The sequence below is a fragment of the Chiloscyllium plagiosum genome, chromosome 3 (assembly GCF_004010195.1).
Source record: "Chiloscyllium plagiosum isolate BGI_BamShark_2017 chromosome 3, ASM401019v2, whole genome shotgun sequence".
Lineage (NCBI taxonomy): Eukaryota > Metazoa > Chordata > Chondrichthyes > Orectolobiformes > Hemiscylliidae > Chiloscyllium > Chiloscyllium plagiosum.
This window is the reverse complement of record NC_057712.1, coordinates 40,896,217-40,916,564: the sequence shown is the minus strand read 5'-3', so window position 1 is coordinate 40,916,564 and position 20,348 is coordinate 40,896,217. Positions and strand designations below refer to the sequence as shown.

At 41.1% G+C, this 20,348-nt stretch overlaps 1 protein-coding gene across 2 annotated transcripts in view; it reads right to left on the bottom strand.

Annotated features, from left to right (window-relative positions):
- The window catches only part of galnt2 (UDP-N-acetyl-alpha-D-galactosamine:polypeptide N-acetylgalactosaminyltransferase 2), a 118,702-nt gene extending 99,164 nt beyond the window's left edge, over positions 1 to 19,538 (bottom strand). For both annotated transcript variants that reach the window (XR_006309879.1, XM_043680988.1), the window contains exon 1: positions 19,291 to 19,538. Coding sequence is in view for 1 of the 2 variants with exons in the window: in XM_043680988.1 (XP_043536923.1) it covers positions 19,291 to 19,386 (96 nt within the window). In the remaining variant the exon portion in view is untranslated. The remainder of the gene's footprint in view (positions 1 to 19,290) is intronic.
- Between the last annotated feature and the right edge of the window lie 810 nt (positions 19,539 to 20,348).

Genomic DNA, 20,348 nt, shown 5'->3' with positions numbered 1-20,348 from the left:
AATGAACCACAGCCATCCATTTCTGGACTAAAATTTTCGTTTGTCATAACCCTGCACCCAGAACTGCACCTGAAAGTAATGATGCTGATGATGATCCTCAGCCCCATCTTAATACAGCACTGTAACTCAGCAAACTCAGAACCCCCTTAAAGTGTTACATTTATTGTATTATTTTATTAAAACGTATGACTTGAACATTTACTTAGACCATGCAATCGTTTGTGTTAGGCTAACTATCATTGTTTCAGTTTTTACTGATATTTTCGGTGGTTTGTCCCTAACTGTTTTTCCCACAGGCACCATTATTTCTATCATGTGATGTTCTATAACACGAGGTCACACGAGAATGCAACTACTGCGTTATAGCAGAACAGACTACAGAGGGAGGGTGAGGAAAGGGATGGTAATAGGTGGATACAGGTAGGGGGTTATTGTGATTGGTCAGTGGGAGGGGTCAAGTGGATAGGTGGATAGACTGGTTAGGTAAGGTTAGGGAAGTGAGGAGGAAGGGGAGAACTGGACATGGGATAAGGCTAGGGATGGAGGGAGTTTGAAACTGGTGAAGTCAATATTGAGGCCATTGGGATTGTAAGCTCCCCAGCCAAAACAGGTGAACAAGATTCACAAGTTCCTCATCTCTTCCCCCAGGTGATGTACTACCATTTTACAGACTCCTCACTTAAAGCAGTTTCAGCAAGCTCATAATCTCAGCCCTGAGCATCATCTAAAACATACAGAACAACTCAGTACTATGTTCATTCTGTAATCAGTACTTAAAGCAAGTGCATGTCAGTGTCACCAAACGGACAATATTGTTAAACCATGGTAAATAATTTATTTAACAAAAAAAAGGCTTGCTCCAGCAATGAATTCATTTGTTTGTCTGGTTTATGTTCATGTATAGATGGGAATTGAAAATTTACAGTACAGATCAATACAGTTTCTAGTTTCAGATCTACTCCACATCATTGTGTATGCTAAATAACATTTATGGTCCTATACATACACAGACAGAACACAACCTTCTTAGTAAACTGGCTTCAAATAAGTAATTTAAATATCCTGTCGCAATATACAGAAGATTCATTGCAATTGCAGCTGCAGCACTAATAATCAGAAAGAACTGGACACACTCAGCAGCTGGGGAGCACCTGGGGAGAAAAACATTTCGAGTCCAACACTAAAGGTGAAATAATAAGGGGTTTCAGAAAGAGTTCTAGGCTGATTCCATTGTGAAAATAGTGGATGATTATGTGAATAGATGCAATGTGCAAAGGTACGGGTAAAAGGCAGGAGAATGGCACAAAGTCATGTTGTTGATTTGGACAGCTGGTGCAGAACGATAGGCTGAAAGGCCTCCTATTGTACATAACACTCCTGTGGTTCTATGTAAAGTATTTCTGAGGAAGACAGGGAGCATGGGACAGTTTGGGGCAAAAACAATGTTTGTTTTATTTTTAAATATTAAAAAGGAATAAAATAATAGATTGAAGTAAATGGCAGGCAGATGTAGGTTCTGTGATCTAAGCAGTCAGTGTTGTAGAAGGCCTAACTACAGCCTGCCAGGCGCATGAGGCAGTCATTTTGTAGATATTTCTTAACCAACTTGTTCAGATTGTGTTCAAATGTCAACACTTGCTTAATGGGTTTTTTCCATTATAAGTGTTTACATAGGGAGTTTTCATTGTAAATGTTGACAATAGATTGTGAAAGTGGTGATTCATGTGATGTCATCAAGAAACATGGGTAGTCATGAAACCTTTTGCGGTACTGTATAAAAATAGTAAAAAAAATTGAAAACCAGCAAAAACTTTGTGCAAAATGAGCAATTTTATAAGTTGTTTTATTTTTAAGGTGGCATCTGAGTTGTTCCCGCAAACTTAAGAAGTGCAACAGTTTTGATTATTTTGCCTTTGGCGAATGGGATTCTACAACCAACCAGCAAGACTAGTTTAACAGGTTGATCAAGTTAATCTATATTTTTGTAGCTTCACAGAAAAGCTTTAGGTGAACATCATTGTGGAATGATGGTACTATGACATTGCACACAAATGCATTAGCCATTGCTCAGAAGTAACACCTATGTCTGAGTCATAAGATAGGAGTTTCACAGACTTGAGCAACAGCCTGTTGTTTCCATTGCCAGTACTGAGGGAATGCTGCAGTGTCTCAATTGCTGTCTTTCAGTTGAGAAATTGCTGGGCATACTGTGGAATTTGCTACATTGGCTGTGGAGGCTGTGTCATGGAGTATTTTCAAAAAAGATTTTTTTTAAGCTTTTAAAGGCATCAAGAGATATAGGAAAAAGCAGGATTATGGTATTTAGAAAGAGGATCAGCCATGATATACTGAATGGCCCATTTCTGCTCCTAGTTTTTATGTTCTAATACTCTCGACTCTGATCTCCAGCATCTGCAGTCCTCACCTTCTCCTACTTTGTTAAATACTCCAGATGCAGTCTATCCAGTGCCCTGTATAACTGTAGCATAGCCTCCCTACATCTGAGTTCCCCTAGAAATAGATAATAATATTCCATTAGCTTTCCTAATTAATTGTTGTTTATTCCAGCCTTTTGCAAATCATGTACTAGGGTACCAGATTCCTCCGCATCAGAGTTCTTTAACCTTTCACAATATGATACTACTTTATTCTTCTTGACAAAATGGCATTTTCCCACATTAATTACATTTGCTAGATCCTTGCCCACTCACTTAACCTCCTTCCCTCTCTTTCTGTAGCCTTCCAAGCCCTCTTCAAAACTAACTTTCCTATCTGCTTTTGTCTCATCAGCAAATATGGCAATCATACCTTCTGTTGTTTTAGAGGAACACTGTTCAGCCTATCAAGCATATTCTGCCATTTAATATGATCATAGCTGATTGAACACTTCAACGATTTTTACCCACACTAGCTTCATAATGATTTGGAGATGCCGGTGTTGGACTGGGGTGTACAAAGTTAAAAATCACACAACACCAGGTTATAGTCCAACAGGTTTAATTGGAAGCACACTAGCTTTCTGAGCGATGCCTGATGAAGGAGCGTCGCTCCGAAAGCTAGTGTGCTTCCAATTAAACCTGTTGGATTATAACCTGGTGTTGTGAGATTTCTAGCTTCATAATGCTTTTCATGCTGGAAAAGCACAGTAGGTCAGGCAGCATCTGAAGAGCAGGAAAAGCCCTTTATCAGGAATGAGGCTGGGAGCCTCAGAAGTCGAGAAATAAATAGGAGGGGGGTGGGCTAGGGGGAAGGTAGCTGAGAGTGGAAGTGGATGGAAGTGAGGGTAAAGGTGATAGATCGGAGAGGAGGGTGAAGTGTATAGGTGGGAAGGAAGATGGACAGGTGGGACAGGTCATGAGGGTGGTGCTGAGCTGGAAGATTGGAAGTGGGATAAGGTGGGGGGAGGGAAAATGAGGAAACTGGTGAAATCCACATTGATGCCTTGGGGTTGGAGGGTCCCAAGGCGGAAGATGAGCTGTTCTTCCTCCAGGCGTCAGGTAGTAAGGGAGTGGTGATGGAGGGGGCCCAGGACCTGCATGTCCTCAGCGGAGTGGGAGGGGGGGGGTTGAAGTGTTCAGCCATAGGGCGGTGGGGTTGGTTGATGCAGATTTCCTGGAGATGTCCTCTGAAGCGCTCTGCAGGTAAGCGTGCTGTCTCCCCATTGTAGAGAAGACTGCGTCGGGTGCAACCGATACAGTAAATGACATGTGGAAGTGCAGGTGAAACTGTGATAGATGTGGAAGGCCTTGAACAGAGGTGAAGGGGGAGATGTGGGCACAGGTTTTGGAATTCCTGCAATGGCAGATGAAGGTGCCGGGAGGGGAGGGTGGGTTGTTGGGGGCGGGGGGGACCTGACAAGGTAGTCGCGAAGGGAACGGTCTTTACGGAAAGCAGATAGGGGTGGGGAGGGAAATATATCTCTGCATAATGCTTCATGCCTCTAGTAGTTGAAAATACATGAATAGGAAGAGTTGAGAGGGATATGAGCCAAATACCGGCAAATGGAACTAGACCAGTTTAGGCTATCTGGTTGGTGCAGATGAGTTGGACTGAAGGGTCTGTTTCTATACTGGACAACTCTATGACTATCAATTTCCACCTTGAACATGTTCAGTGACTGGGTTTTCACAGCTGACTGGGTTAGAGAATCCCAAAAATTCACAACCATCTGAGTAAACAAAATTCTCCTCATTTCAGTTCTGAGTGACGTCCCACTTACTTTAAATTGTGTCCCCTGGTTCTATAAACCCCTGCACCTACCCTGTCTCTGTTTTTAAGCAGATTTCAAGGAGATCATTTCTCATTTTCAAAACTCTAGAGGACACAGGCCTTAGTCTGCCCAATCTCTCTTCGAAGGACAGCCCTGACATCCAGGCAACAAGTCTGGTGAACCTTCTTTGCACTCCCTCTGTGACAATGGTATACTTCATGAGGTAAGGATGCCAAAATTGCACAAATGTACTCCAGGTGCAGTCTAACCAAGCTCAGCACTATGCTGGAGTCACAGATTTGTTATGACACAGATGGCCATTCAATCTATTAAGAATCAGCTTATATTTGTATTCTCAAGTCCTGAAGTATTTGGAATTAAAAATTCAGTAAAGTGACAAAAACTATAGGGTTGTCATTAAAACTCAACTGGTTCATTCATGCCCTTTACAGAAGAGAACCTGTCATCTTTATCTAGTCTAGAATTCCACTACAACACCAAGATGGTTGACTGTAAACTTCCTTCGAAAGGTTCCTTATGGATTTCCCAATATCAAACTGTAAAAACACCTCACTGAAATAAAGCACTATTGCTGCAACTAGGAATGGGTGCTAATTAGAAACATCAAATGTAGGAGCAGAATTAAGCCATTTTGCCCATTGAGCTCACTCTGCTATCAAACATAATCATGTCTGATTCTCTTTCTGAACATGAAATTCCCACATTCTCCCCATATCCCTGACACCTTTAGCTTCTTCCTTAAAAATAGTCAGTGACTTCACCTCCATTAGCCCTTCTGTGGTAGAAAATTTCACAGATTCATCACCCATTGTATGAAGACCTTTCTCATCTCAGTCCGAAATGACCTGCCACATATCCTGAAACTGTCACACTCCTTGTTCTATACTCCGCAGATAAAACATTATCCAGATAAAACATTATCCTTGCAGCCAGTCTGTCCAGCCATGTCAGAATTGTATACATTTTAATGAAGTCCCCTCTCATTCTTCTAATTCAAGTGACTACAGACTCAGTCAACCCAATCTCTCATAAGATAAACCAGCCATCCCAGAAATCAGTCTGGTGAATCTTCACTACTACTTCTTTATGGCAAGTACATCTTTTCTAATACAGAGTCTAAACTGCATGCAATACTCCAGATGTGATCTCACCAAGGTCCTGTACAGCTGCAATAATACTTATTTGCTACTGTACTCAAACCCTCTTGCAATGATGGCCAACAAACCACTTGCCTTCCCAACTGCTTGCTGCAGCCAAATGTTTGCTTTCAATGACTGGTGTACCAGAACACTCAAGTTTGTTTGTACATCAACTCTTCCCAATCTAATACCATTTAAATAATACTCTGCCATTCTGTTTTTCCTACCAAAGTGGTTAACTTTACATTTATCCACGTTATACTGTACCCACCAGATGATTAGGAGAAGGTAAGGACTGCAGATGCTGCCGACCCAGAGTCGAGAGTGTAGCATTGGAAAAGCATAGCCAGTCAGGCAAACATCCGAGGAGGAGAATCGATTTTTCAGGCACAAGCCCTTCATCACCCTGAAGTCATTTTACATCCACCTCACCACCTAACTTTGTACCATCAGCAAGCTTTGAAATATTACACTTGATTCTCTTATCCAAATCATTGAAACATTTTGTGAACTGTTGATATCCCTGCATATTCCACTTTCTACATTGAAAATGACCAATTTATTCACATACAGTTTTCTGCCTGCTAACCAATTCTGAATCCATGCCCATATTATCACCAATTCTATTGGCTTTGATTTTACACAATAACCTCTTATACAAGGGTTTGGCAGATAATTAGGAGAAAGTGAAGACTGCAGGGTTTGGTTAAGAAAAAGAAGGAAGCATATGTAAAGTATAGACAGGATAGATCGAGTGAATCCTTAGAAGAGTATTAAGGCAGTAGGAATATACTTAAGAGTGAAATCAGGAGAGCAAAAAGGGGTCATGAGATAGCTTTGGCAAATAGAATTAAGGAGAATCCAAAGGGTTTTTACAAATACATGAAGGACAAAAGGCTAACTAGAGGGAGAATAGAGCCCCTCAAAGATCAGCAAGGAGGCCTTTATGTGGAGCAGCAGAAAATGGGGGAGATACTAAATGAGTATTTTGCATCAGTATTTACTGTGGAAAAGAACATGGAAGATATAGAATGTAGAGAAATAGATGGTGACATCTTGAAAAATGTCCATATTACAGAGAATAAAGTGCTGGATGTCTTGAAACGCATGCAGGTGGATAAATCCCCAGGACATGATCAGGTGTACCCTAGAACTCTGTGGGAAGGCAGGGAAGCGATTGCTGGGCCTCTTGCTGAGATATTTGCATCATCGATAGTCACAGGTGAGGTGGCCGAAGACTGGAGGTTGATGCCACTGTTTAAGAAGGGTGGTAAGGACAAGCCAGGGAACTATAGACCAGTGAGCCTGACGTCGGTAATGGGCAAGTTGTTGGTGGGAACCCCGAGGGACAGGATGTACCTGTATTTGGAAAGGCAAGACCTGATTAGGGATAGTCAACATGGCTTTGTGCTTGGGAAATCATGTTTTACAAACTTGATTGAGTTTTTTGAAGCAGTAACAAAGAGGATTGGTGAGGGCAGAGCAGTGGATGTGATCTATGTGAACTTCAGTAAGGCGTTCGACAAGGTTCCCAGAGGGAGGCTGGTTAGCAAGGTTAGATCTCATGGAATACATGGAGAACTAGCCATTTGGATAGAGAACTGGCTCAAAGACAGAGGGTGGTGGTGGAGGGTTGTTTTTCAGACTGGAGGCCTGTGACAGTGGAGTGCCACAAGGATCGGTGCTGGGTCCACTACTTTTCATCATTTATATAAATGATTTGGATGTGAGCATAAGATGTATAGTTAGCAAGGTTGCAGATGACACCAAAATTGGAAGCGCAGTGGAGAGCGAAGAAGGTTACCTCAGGTTACAACAGGATCGTGATCAAATGGGCCAATGGGCTGAGAAGTGGCATTTGGAGTTTAATTCTTTGGTTTGGCCACTTTTGGAATATTGTGTGCAGTTCTGCTCTCCCTCCTAAGGGGCAGCTTTTTCATGCAGAGGGTGGTATGTGTATGGAATGAGCTGCCAGAGAGGTGATGGAGGCTGGTACAATTGCAACATTTAAAAGGCATTTGGATAGGTATATGAATAGGAAGGGTTTGGAGGGATATGGGCCAGGTGCAGGCAGTGGGACTAGATTTGGTTGGGATGTCTGGTCGGCATGGATGGGTTGGACCGAAGGGCCTTTTTCCGTACTGAACATCTCTATGACTCTATGACTATGACAAGATTTATCAAAGCTTTCTGAAAATCCAAATACACCAAATCAACTTGACAATGTGTATAGGGTATGAACAGGTAGGGAAAGAGTTAAGTTTTGAGATTTTGGGAAACAAGAGTCTCAGCTCAGCATGACTCAGATCAGATAAGAACTTACAGTTAACAATGGGGTGCTGGAGGCAAGGGTAATGGGTTAACAAGGTGGAAAACATTATGTAGAGCCATTTGGCAATACTGGAATGATATAGTATGCAAAGTCAGTTTAACAAGGTGAGAAGCATTCATTATGTGAAGCCAGTTAATGTTGAGAACATTCACTGTGTAACAGTAAATGGCTTAATCTTTACTATTGACACCCGCTGATTGTAATGGTCACCCAATCGATATGTATGTTGCCTTATCAGAATGATCCTCCCTGTAAAATTACTATATAGAGTCATAGAGATGTACAGCATGGAAATAGATCCTTCGCAGCAATGTGTCCATGCTGAGAAGATTTCCCAACCCAATCTAGTCCCACCTGCCAGCACCTGGCCCATATCCCTCCAAACCCTTCCTATTCATATACCCATCCAAGTGTCTTTTAAATGTTGCAATTGTACTAGCCTTCACCACTCCCTCTGGCAGCTCATTCCATACACGTACCACCCTCTACGTTAAAAAGTTGCCCCTTAGGTCTCTTTTGTATCTTTCCCCTCTCACCCTAAACCTATGCCCTCTAGTTCTGGACTCCCCCACCCCTGGGAAAAGATTTTGTCTATTTATCCTATCCATGCCCCTCATGATTTTATAAACCTCTATAAGGTCACCCCTCAGCCTCTGATACTCACGGGAAAACAGCCCCAGCCTATTCAGTCTCTCCCTACAGCTCAACTCCCCCAACCCTGGCAACATCCTTATAAATCTATTCTGAACACTCTCAAGTTTCACAACAGCTTTCCGATAGGAAGGAGATCAGAATGGCACACAATATTCCAGCAGTGGCCTAACTAATGGCCTGTTTGCCGAAATATGACCTCCCAACTCCTGTACTCAATACTCTGACAGATAAAGGGAAGCATACCAAACGCCTTCTTCACTACCTACTTGCGACTCCACTTTCAAGGAGCTATGAACCTGCACTCCAAGGTCTGTTTGTTCAGCAACACTCCCTAGGACCTTACCATTAAGTAAAATCAACGAGGTAACTGATGAAGGGCTTTTGCCCGAAACGTCAATTTTCCTGCTCCTCGGATGCTGCCTGAACTGCTGTGCTTTTCCAGCACCACTCTAATCCCTTACCATTAAGTGTATAAGCCCTGCTTAGATTTGCTTTCCCAAAATGCAGCACCTCGCATTTCTCTGAATTAAACTCCATCTGCCACTTCTCAGCCCATTGGCCCATCTGATCAAGACCCCTAATCTGAGGTAACCTTAATTCATTAAAAAAACTGCTCCCATGTCCCTGCGCACATGCGCAATCGTTCCCTCTCATTCCAGGGTCCAGAATAAAGGTGGAGGAAGTGAAACTATATTGTGGGTCTGAGTATTTTGCTTCAACTGGGGGGGGGGGGGAGAACAGGACAACAATATTGGCACAGTCGGCAGGATCCAAATGAATAGTTACGATCGGACAGTGTCAGCGGCTGCTCGGAACATCAGTGTCTCAAAATGGATGGACCCACAAAGTAAGATTTTAAACCTTGGTTCCTCTCGATATTCCTGTGCACCAGAGACAAATCCCTCGATCAATTGCTGTCATTTCTACAGACTCCTCGAATGGTAATTTGTTCAGACCCTGACAAATAGAGGTTCAAGTCTGCTGCGCTAAATGGGTTGGGTTGTAATTGAGGATGGAGTCCTCTGCGCAATACTGGGGTTCGAGTCCTCTGGGGGTGTTTGATTGAGATTCAACTCCCCTGGGGTGAGTAATTGAGGTTTGAGTTCTCTGCGCTGTGCTGAAGTTCAAGTTTCTGTTTTTAAGCGAGATTCAAGTTCTCTGTGTATAAGTGGATTTGAGTTCTCTATATTTAAGTGGGGTTCAAGCCCCCATGTGAAGTAAAGTGAGAAAGGGGTTAAAGCCCCCTAGTGGCGAAATTTTAGGCTCTGCGAGTCTTTGTTCTGGGGGAAGAGTGGCTTGTACTGCAGTGCTGTGTAGTCCGCTGCAAGGGCTTTCTCTTTTTATAAGTGCAATTTCAGTGAGGAGATGCAAAAAAACCGAGAAATATTGAAATTAAGGTTGCACTAATATTTGGGTCAGGAAAGGAAATTTCAATGTAAATTGTGCCATGCTGAATGTGTTTGATGTTTAAAAATGTTGATTGTTAAAAAACTGGTTCGAAAATCCTTTTAAGTAACTGTCTTGCCTTGTTTGCATCAGGATCTCAATTCAGTGTGCTTTGTGGGCTATGTATTGGGGCAGATTTTGTTTTTACATTTAAAAAGGACATAATGTTGTACAATTTCAAATTATCAAACTTGTAAGCTTAAAAGAAATTGATTGAGTGCCTTGAGCCCCTGATTTGTTTGAAATTCTACGATGCGTATTAAAAAAAAAGTTGGGTCAGCAGTCATGCTTTAGCCAGATGAGAATATTGTATTAAAATATCTTTGCGGCTGAGTTTTTAATGCAGACTGTCCACAAAAAGAAAGGTGTATTTTGAGTTTGATGTTTCTAAAGAATATTAGAACTTGAAGCTGAATTGTTTCCCTTCTGTTAATTATTATTAAGACTTCATTGGCCCCCTTCATATTGGAAATGCAAAGAATGTTGATCTCTACCAAAGTTGCCACTGTAATTTCAACTGTTTTATTTGGGAAGTTTTCATTTGGAGAACATATTTTAAAATATTCAACATTTGTTTCCCACAAATATGAGATTTAAATCTGAACTGAAACTGCCTCTTCAATTGCTAAAGCGCAGGAAACATTTTGTTTTCATGCTGTTCTAGATTTTGGAAATACTTTTCCTGACAGCTTTGACATTAGCCAAGTCTTAATTTGTTAAAGGAAAATAATTTTTGAATAACCTGAATGGGGTCCCCAGAGGGTTTGATTTTAGGGTTTGATTGTTGTTTATAATTGACTGAATTGTTTAGGCAATAATTTAGAAATTTATTGATTGTACAACACTTGATAATGTCATAAATAGTGAACAGAGTAACAGACTTCAAGATTTCAAAGAATGCTGAAATAGGCAGACACAACTTAGTGTAGTTAAATGTGAGACTGTCTTCATACTGATAACCACCACGGCAAGGTAGGAAGGAGAGAGGAAATGCAAAGATACTTTCAGCAGCTAACATCTTCTCAAGAGTTTCTCCATTCACAGGTAAAGCACGCCTTTGGACCACTGCCCATCCCTCCACAACCTGTTCCAACAGATTCAATCAGCTCTCAGTCATGAGCATGAAAAGTGAAAAAGCTAAGTGAAGAGGAGGTCTATGCGCTTTTTGACAATGGCCTTCCTATGGACATTAAACTACATGAGTTTTACCTTGTCTTTCAATCACTTGAGGGATATGAAGGTTCACTGATCAAGCTATCACCACCAAGGGCTGTTGGCTTTGTTCTATTTAACAGCAGAGCTAGAGCAGAAACAGAAAGAATGCTGTGTTCACCCTGCCTGCGGCTGCTGCAGCTGCACTGCACACTCAGATGTGCTGGTATCCTCCATCTGAAGCATCTCCGGAAGGATGGAAGTCTCGTCAGTTTTGTTAAGTATTTAACTGCTCTTATCCAAGAATTCAGATTTCTCCATGGAGTGATGCAGAAGGACAGACTGGATTTTGTTTTCAGGTTGGACTTTACTAAAGGAGATTTTGGAGAACTGGACTCATTTCCACTCGACTTGGAGGGGATGGAGTGGTCACTAATGACTGTGGATTTAAGAATTTTACTGATGAATTTTTTTTCCCCACTTGGGAGGATTCTTCAAATTCTATTTATTACAATGGACTAGCAATTTTTGTTGTTATAATCACTGTATGTTCTGTACCAATAATATGCTTAAATATTGGCTGTCAGAGTCTTATGAAAGCTGGGAGTGCTAGCTAGGTGGTTATCATGAAACGATAAGAGGGAATAAGAATGTGAGTGTGTATCGGGTACGAATAGGTAGGGTAAGAGTGAAGTTTTGAGTTTTTGGGAAACAAGAAATTCAGCTCAGCATGACTCAGATCAGATAAGAACTTACAGTTAACAATGGGGTGCTGGAGACAGGGTAATGGGTTAACAAGGTGGAAAAGCATTCATAATGTAGAGCCATTTAACAATATTGGAAGCATTCTGTATATAAGGTCAGTTTAACAAGGTGAAAAGCATTCATTATGTGAAGCCAGTTAAGGTTAAGAACATTAATTGTGTAACAGCAAATGGCTTAAACTTTACTACAGACACTCGCTGATTGAGTGACTGTAACAATTAATACATGTGTTGCCTTATCTGAATGCTCCTCCCTGTAAAATGACTATATAATTCATTAAGAAACTGCTGTTTAAGAGAGAAGACCGGGAACCCATGTCCCTGCGCACATGGACGATCATTCTCTCTCCCTGCAGGGCATGGAATAAAGATGGAGGAGGTAAAACTATACTGTGCCTCTGAGTGTTTTGCTTTGACTGAGGGGGGAATTGGGACGACACACTGGTTCTCCCTCATCTATTCTACTAGTTAAGTCCTTAAAACTCCCAGTAGCTTTGTCAAACACAATTTCCCTTTCATAAATCCACATTAATTTTATGCAATACTGTTGGTATTTTTAAGGGCCCTTTTACCACATCCTTTATTCAAGACTATAATATTTTCCCTACCTATCCTGATTTTAGGCCAACTGATCTGCAATCACTAGGGACAGTTACAGAATCTACAGATGTTTGAAATATGACAGCCAACACATGCACTATTTCCATGGCTACCTACGTTAGTACCCTCAGATGTTGATTATCAGGCTATACGGATTTATCAGCTTTCAATCCTCAAATAAGAATGGTCTACGTAACGTTTAGAATTTGGGTGGCATACCATTCGTGCATTGCATGCAGGCAAGTCATTGATTTATTGTCAGCTGGTTCTTCATCTAGAATAATCTTCCTTGACAGCTTTTTCATCAGTAGTGGTTTGCCAAAGCCAGAATGCAAACTGATCCTGCACCGTTGTCATTATCCTGAACAAAGGTTGGCCCTCTAGCCCATTGAAATAACCAGCTTATTCAGTATTGCCAGTGACATCAATGGTCTGAGTACAAACAATACAAAAGTTTTATAACATCAAAGAAGTAAAACAATCAAATCAGTACCACATTTGTTCTCCACACAGTCCACATAGCACCATGTCCAATCCTGCTGGCACAGTTTAAAAAGAACTGGATGAGGAAGTGATTTGAAAAACATTACATGTGGCAATGCACAATCTCACTCTTTTTGACAAAATAAACACAGCCAAAAGGTATTTTAAATATTTCTCTTTTCAACCATGGACCTATGACAAAAATGGGATGGATAAAGAATCAGAGGTTGGCAGTCTAACTCTAATGGTTATCGTACTATATGAGAAATAAATCTTACAATTTCTCCTCTCAATGCAAATATAAACGAAGAAACTGCATTCATAGAACACCTTTCGCAACCTCAACCCAAAGTGCTTTACAGCACTTTTCACTCTTGGATTGTTGTCACTATATAATGTTGGAAACTCAGCAGCACTTTACCCACAGCACTGTTACTGGAACTGACCCTTTTTTTTAAGTGACATTGGGTGAGGGATCAATTTTGACACTGGGGAAGAACATTATTGGAATACAAGAGTACCATGAGATCTTTTACATCCACACAAGTAGGCAGATAGGGTCACAATGTAAAATGCGAATGCAAAAGAACGTCAAACCGGATAATATTATTACATATATGAACACTACTGTTATTGTGAAGTGGTCAAAGATGTACTTAATTATACATAATCCTTTTACCTTCTGATCCATCAAGCCCTCAGAGACATTTCATTTAGGTTATGCATGTGGAATTACTCACATTAACCAACAAATGACCAACTACTGATAAGTAGCAGAAACCTAAAATATGTGCTTTATTCAATTGTTCAAGCAAATAAGAAATATATAGATTTGTCTTTCTATGGATGGCCACCTTGCTGCGGTGGAAAGGTTTGAATGTTTAGTTGATCCCAAGAGTGATGCGTCAGGAGTTCTCACCTCCTGGCAGGGCCACCCATGAAGTGAAAGGGGGGGAAACCAGTCAAACTGCAATCCAAAACAAGTCCTCAATGGCGACCCAAGCAGAAAATACTGTGTTTGTGTGATATCAATGACTGCAACAGCAGATGAAGGCTGCAGCAGTAGGAAAATCCTCAGTTGCTAGAGTTTCCTTACCACTGGAACTGGATCTTCCTTTTGTTAAGGACCATGTATGCTGATGAACAACATTATTCCAACTTTAAAAGATGTTCCACACAAGGTATCTACCTAGAGGAATTCAACCCCTCTATCGCACACAACATAAGCCCTGCGGCAATTGATGAGAGGTGACAGGGCCAGGATTGGGAGATCTGGAAGCCCCGAGCTTTAGACCAGCATGTAGGTGGTGGAGTTTGACTCAGTCATTTCACTCGTGCAACAGGAACAAGCATTTCAGCAGCTTTCTTCTTGGCTCAGTAGCCCTCTTCAGGATCTGCTCTGCTCACCTCTCATAGAGAAGGCGCTAGAAAAGGTATCCTAAATATAGTCTTTTCATCAACAACCTGTCTGAAATTCCACATCCAGTGGGCTCATTTACCTGCGGTCTAAAAACCAAAGTCAAGCTCAATTTCGGAACCTGGAATATAAGAAACTTCATGGGCAACAAGCAAAACAATTCTCCAGAACAAAGGACTGACCTTGTTGCTGGTGAACTCTGGTACTTCAACGTTGATATCACTGTTGTGGTTCTGTTCGCCGAGCTGGGAATTTGTGTTGCCGATGTTTCGTCCCCTGTCTAGGTGACATCCTCAGTGCTTGGGAGCCTCCTGTGAAGCACTTCTGTGATCTTTCCTCCGCCATTTGTAGTGGTGTGAATCTGCCGCTTCCGGTTGTCAGTTCCAGCTGTCTGTTGCAGTGGTATACAGGAAAGCCACACACACAGACCAAATCCTGAACTACGAAAGCAACTACCCCAACACACACAAGACACTATGCAAAAGGGCCACAACACACTGCAGTACACCAGAACTGCAAAAAGAGGAAGAAGAACACCTATAAAATGTATTCGCCAAAAACGGATACCCGCGCAATTTCATCAACAGATGCCTAAGGGAAAGATAACGGAACGAGGACATGCCGCAACCCAAAGGACTAGCCACACTACCATACATCAAGAACATTTCCGAACTGACAGCCAGAGAACTGCGACCACTAGGACTCATAACAGCACACAAACCAACAGCCATTCTCAGACAACAACTCACCAGAACGAAGGACCCGATACCCAGCATGAGCAAAACCAATGTAGTGTACAAAATCCCATGCAAGGACTGCACAAAACACTACATAGGACAAACAGGAAGACAGCTAACGATCCACATCCATGAACACAAACTAGCCACGAAACGACAAGACCAGCTATCCTTAGTAGCCACACACGCAGATGACAAGCAACATGAATTCAACCTGGACAACACTACTATTATAGGACAAGCCAAACAGAGAACAGCCAGGGAATTCCTAGAGGCATGGCAGATTCAATCAATAAGCACATCGACCTGGACCCAATATACCGACCACTGCAATGGACAGCTGGAACTGACAACCGGAAGCGGCAGATTCAAACCACTACAAATGGCGGAGGAAAGATCACAGAAGCACTTCACAGGAGGCTCCCAAGTACTGAGGATGTCACCTAGACAGGGGACGAAACGTCTGCAACACAAATTCCCAGCTCGGCTAACAGAACCATAACAACGAGCACCCGAGCTACAAATCTTCTCACAAACTTTGTTGATATCACTGCCCTGCAGGAGACTTGAAGAGCAGGTTAAGGGCAGCTGAAGGAAGGTGGTGGTGGTTACACCTTCCTCTGGAGGGGAGAACCTGAGGATCAAGTTGGATAGAAGATTTGCATAGAAATACCAGGTTCTATGCCAATTCGAATTTTAAAAATAAGCACAGATAAACTTGCATTTTTAAAGCACTTTTCACAACCACCAGATGTCTCAAAGTGCTTTCCAGCCAATTAAGTGTTTTTGAAGTGTTGCCACTGCTATAACACAAGATCGTGGCTGCTACTTCGTGCACAGCAAACTCCCAGAACCAGCAATGTTAAAACAATTAGATAATCTGTAGTTTTAACTGTTGACAGAGGGATAAATACTAGCCAGGACACCAAGGATAATTCTCCTTCTCTTCTTCAAAATAACAACTTGAGATCTTTTACATCCATTCAATCAGATAAATGGGATCTTGGTTTAATGTCTCATTCAAGAGGACAGGATCCCCAATAGGGCACCATTTCCTCAGTGTTGGCATTTCAGCATAGATTTTTGTACTCAAGACCTGGAGTGGAACATTGTGACTCAGAGTCAAGTGTTCTACCACAAGTGAACTATAGCTGATACTTAAAAAAAAAAATCACACACAAACTGTAATTTTGATATACAAGCCAAAGTTTACAAATAATATCAAACCACTTGAAAAAGGTGGAAATGTAGTAAAAGATTATTTGACTGAAGTCCATTGGGGCAATGCCCAGTTAGAACAAGAACAAAGTAAATTTACAGCCCAGGAACAGGCCCTTCGGCTCTCCAAGCCTGAGCCAATCCAAATCCACTGTCTAAACCTGTCGTCCAATTCCTAAGCATCTGTATCCCTCTACTCCACACCTACTCATGTATCTTAAATGAATCTACCATGCCTGCCTCTACTACCTCTGCTGGCAATGCGTTCCTGGCACCTACCACCCTCTGTGTAAATTACTTGCCACGTGTATCCCCCTTAAACTTTTCACCTCTCACCTTGAAAACGTGACTTCTCGTTATTGAACCCCTGACCCTGGGAAAAAGCTTATCTCTATCTACCCTGTCTATACCCTTCATGATTTTGTAGACTTCAATCAGGTATCCCCTCAATCTTCTTTCTTCTAATGAAAACAATCCTAACCTACTCAACCTCTCTGCCTAGCTAGCACCTTCCATACCAGGCAACATCCTCGTAACTCTTCTCTGCACCCTCTCCAAAGTGTCCACATCCTTTTGGTAATGTGGCGACCAGACTGTACACAGTTTTCTAAATGCGGCCGAACCAAAGTCTTGTACAATTTTAACATGACCTGCCTGCTTTTATACTCAATACCCTGTCCGATGATGGCAAGCATACCATAAACCTTCTTGACCACTCTATCCACCTGTGCAGCAACCAGCAGGGTACAATGGACCTGAACTCCCAGATCTCTCTGCTCATCAACTTTTCCCAAGACTCTTCCATTTACTTTATAATTCACTCTAGAGTTAGACTTCCCAAAATGCATCACCTCACATTTGCCTGGATTGAACTCCATCTGTCACTTCTCCACCCAACTCTCCAGTCTATTTATATTCTCCTGTATTCTTTGACAGCCCCCTATGCTTTCTGCTACTCCACCAATCTTTGTGTCATCTGCAAACTTGCTGATCATACCAACAGTGCCCTCTTCCAGACCATTTATGTATATCACAAACAACACTGGCCCCAGCACCGATTCCTGTGGAACACCTTTCTCCATTTCAAGTTCTCCAGTTCTGAAGCTTTGAACCCAGATTAAAGATTCTATTGTAGCAGTGGAATTACTCATTACAATTATTGGCAAGTTTACAGATCAGAAGGTAATTACAACCTTCTAACTCTTAGTCCATGAAACTGCCTTACCTTCCTTTTGTTTAATAGATACTCTTGTACCGTGAGGCTGAATGCCTAAATTACACAACACACCCACATAAGTCTATCATTCAACCTATCATAAATCGAAGATTTAATTCCAACATGGAAAAAGATCAAAGTATTATTTTTTTAAAAATTGCAGTACTCTGTAATGCAAAGGGATTTAGGTGTTCTGGTACAAAAGTCACAAAAAGTTATTACAGCACATAATCAAGGAAGTCAATTTCCTTTATTATGAGGAGAACTTAACAAAAAAGAATGTTATGTCCCAGTTACAGGATATCTAGGTGACCACAACTCAAATACTGTGTACAAGTTTGGTTTCCTTATTTAAGGATGGGTATAAATACACTGGAATTGTTTCAGGGGAGGTTTGCTAATCAATACCTGGAAATGAGCAGGTTGCTTTATGAGGATACGTTGAAAGGTTGGACCTATTTTACTAGAGTTTAGAAGAATGAGCGGTGACTTGAATGAAATGCATAAGATGCTAAATTGTCTTGACAAGGTCACTTGTGGATCACTTTCAAGCTAAGGGCCACTATTTTAAAGTTAGGGGTCATTCTTTCAGGACAGAAATTAGGAGAGATTTTTCTCCCTGAGGGTTGTGCAACTTTGGAACAGTGCCTCAGAAGGCAGTGTATTTGGAATCAATGAATATTTGTAAGGCAAGTGAATAGATTCTCTGAATAAAGCCTTTTCCATTTTTGAATTTATTAATGACAATCTTAAACTTAAGGAATAAAAGTAAACTACTACAGATCTGGTAATCTGAAACAATCAAAGTGCTGGAGAAACTCAGCAGTTCTGTAGAACAGCTCTGAAGAAGAGTCAACAGACATGAAATGTTAACTCTGCTTTCTCCTCACAGGTGTTGTTAGACCTACTCAGTTTCTCCAGCAATTTCTGCTTTTGTTTCAAATCTTCAGCATCTGCAGTTCTTTTGTTTTAACAATATCTTTCCCAATAAAACTGCAAAACAATAAAGCCAAAATACAAATGTCACACTTAAGCAGTAAAAACAATCCATGTCAAGTTGAAACTTGAAATCCATATCAACAACGTTAACCTGACTACAGCTGGATGTCATTTATTGCACCTTTCCATATGACTGCAATTCATTGTCTTGATATAGATACTGCACGGAATTGTTTGAGAGTGTCAGTGAAATCTGAATGTTTGTAAGTGATCCAACGAAGATCTCACAACTCACCGAGATTTTAATGTGTAATTTCCTACAAATGGAATGCAAGTCTGAGCGTATGGCAAGAGTACTGCATCGAATGTCAGAATGAATGAGAGGTTCAGTGAATGAGCATCTGACTTGAGTATGAGTAATGGTCGATGTTTGAATGTGTATCAATGAATGTTTAATGTTCCAGCTAATGCTACAGGATTCCCACAAAAATAAGACAATTCAGTGTTTCATATTTTCCAGGTATACAGAAGAGTGCTTCAAACAAAATCCGAGTTTATGCAAAATATTATAATTTTACCTAAGCTCCATGTTTAACCAAGGGTTCTATGTACACAGACATCTGCTTTTACGAATGTCCTTAAGTGGTCTACCATATATTCCAATGTAGACTGCATTAACTATGTGCAGAACTGTCCCTGTATGTATAGTGAGTTCGAGTCCTCTCCTGTTTGTGTAGCGTTATGTGTCGTCTGTGACTGTGTCCTTGAGTGTGCAGTCAGTATGAAGGCTGCTATTTGGGTAGTATCTACGAGTGATCCAATGGACGTCCTTGTGAGTACGAGCAATTTGCTCCAGCCGAACGTCTGAGACGGATCCCGTGGCTCGCATTATTCCCTGTTAGGTTGAAAGCAGAGGCCCAGTCACTGAACCAACCGCACTTTAAAAAAAAATCAATTCTTACCTTCCGGTTCGTCCCGCTGCCCAGGTAAATGTAATAAGCGATCCCCAAAACCCAGAGGAAGGCGAAGCACAGCAGGATTCTTGACTTTCTTCTCATAGTTTTGAGCGAGGCAGGAATGAAGCAACGAAAGCAAAGGAACAGGCCGTGTCGGCACTAGCGACGAGACGACGCTCAGCATCCATCAGCGATGAACCGCGCAAGCGAGCGCCTGGGCGAAGGTCAAAGGGTAAAGGGTACGTAACAGCAAGTGTAGAGCAGCAGAAGACAAAGACACATCGGCCGATAAATCAATGATAAACATGAGTTTCTCACACAGAAAGTTAATGAAGGAATCAGTACATAAAATGAAACTAATTCTGAATTGTATGTAATAATGAAGCTAAATTCTACGTTGTTTATAATAAGCTAATTCTGCCTTACATTTAATAATGAAGAATCTAATTCTGGATTGTATATATAAAAATAAAACGTTAACTCTGCATTATATATAATTGTAAATGAATTTTACATTTCATACAATGATAGATAAATTCATTATGCATTGTATATAATAACATTATGCATTGCATACAATAATAAAAAACTAATTAGACATTGTTTATAATGGAGAAATTACTTATGTGTTGCACATACGAAACTAATCGCACATTGTATATAATAACGAAGAAACCCATTTCCCATTGCAAATAGTATTATACATTGTATACAATATTGACAAAACTTATGATGTATTGTATTAGGGACTACTGGATAATAGTCTTTGGATGATTAATAATTTTACCATTTCTCATCACCTAACTCTAATACTTATTATCACTCCCTTATGGAGTCTTCAGGAATTAGGAGTGATTTCCTTCAGATACTGCTGTGGGCAGCCCTGGTAGAAAAGTCATAATAAGTATTACAAAAATGGTTTTATCCTATTTTCTTCAAACACTGCTGTTTATTTGTTAGTATTTTGAAAATGAGAAGAAATTATGTTTCATCATTTCAGGTGGTCACACGACAGAACTGCCAGGAATATGACAAACCAAAGTTGACAATCCTTCTCCAGCTTG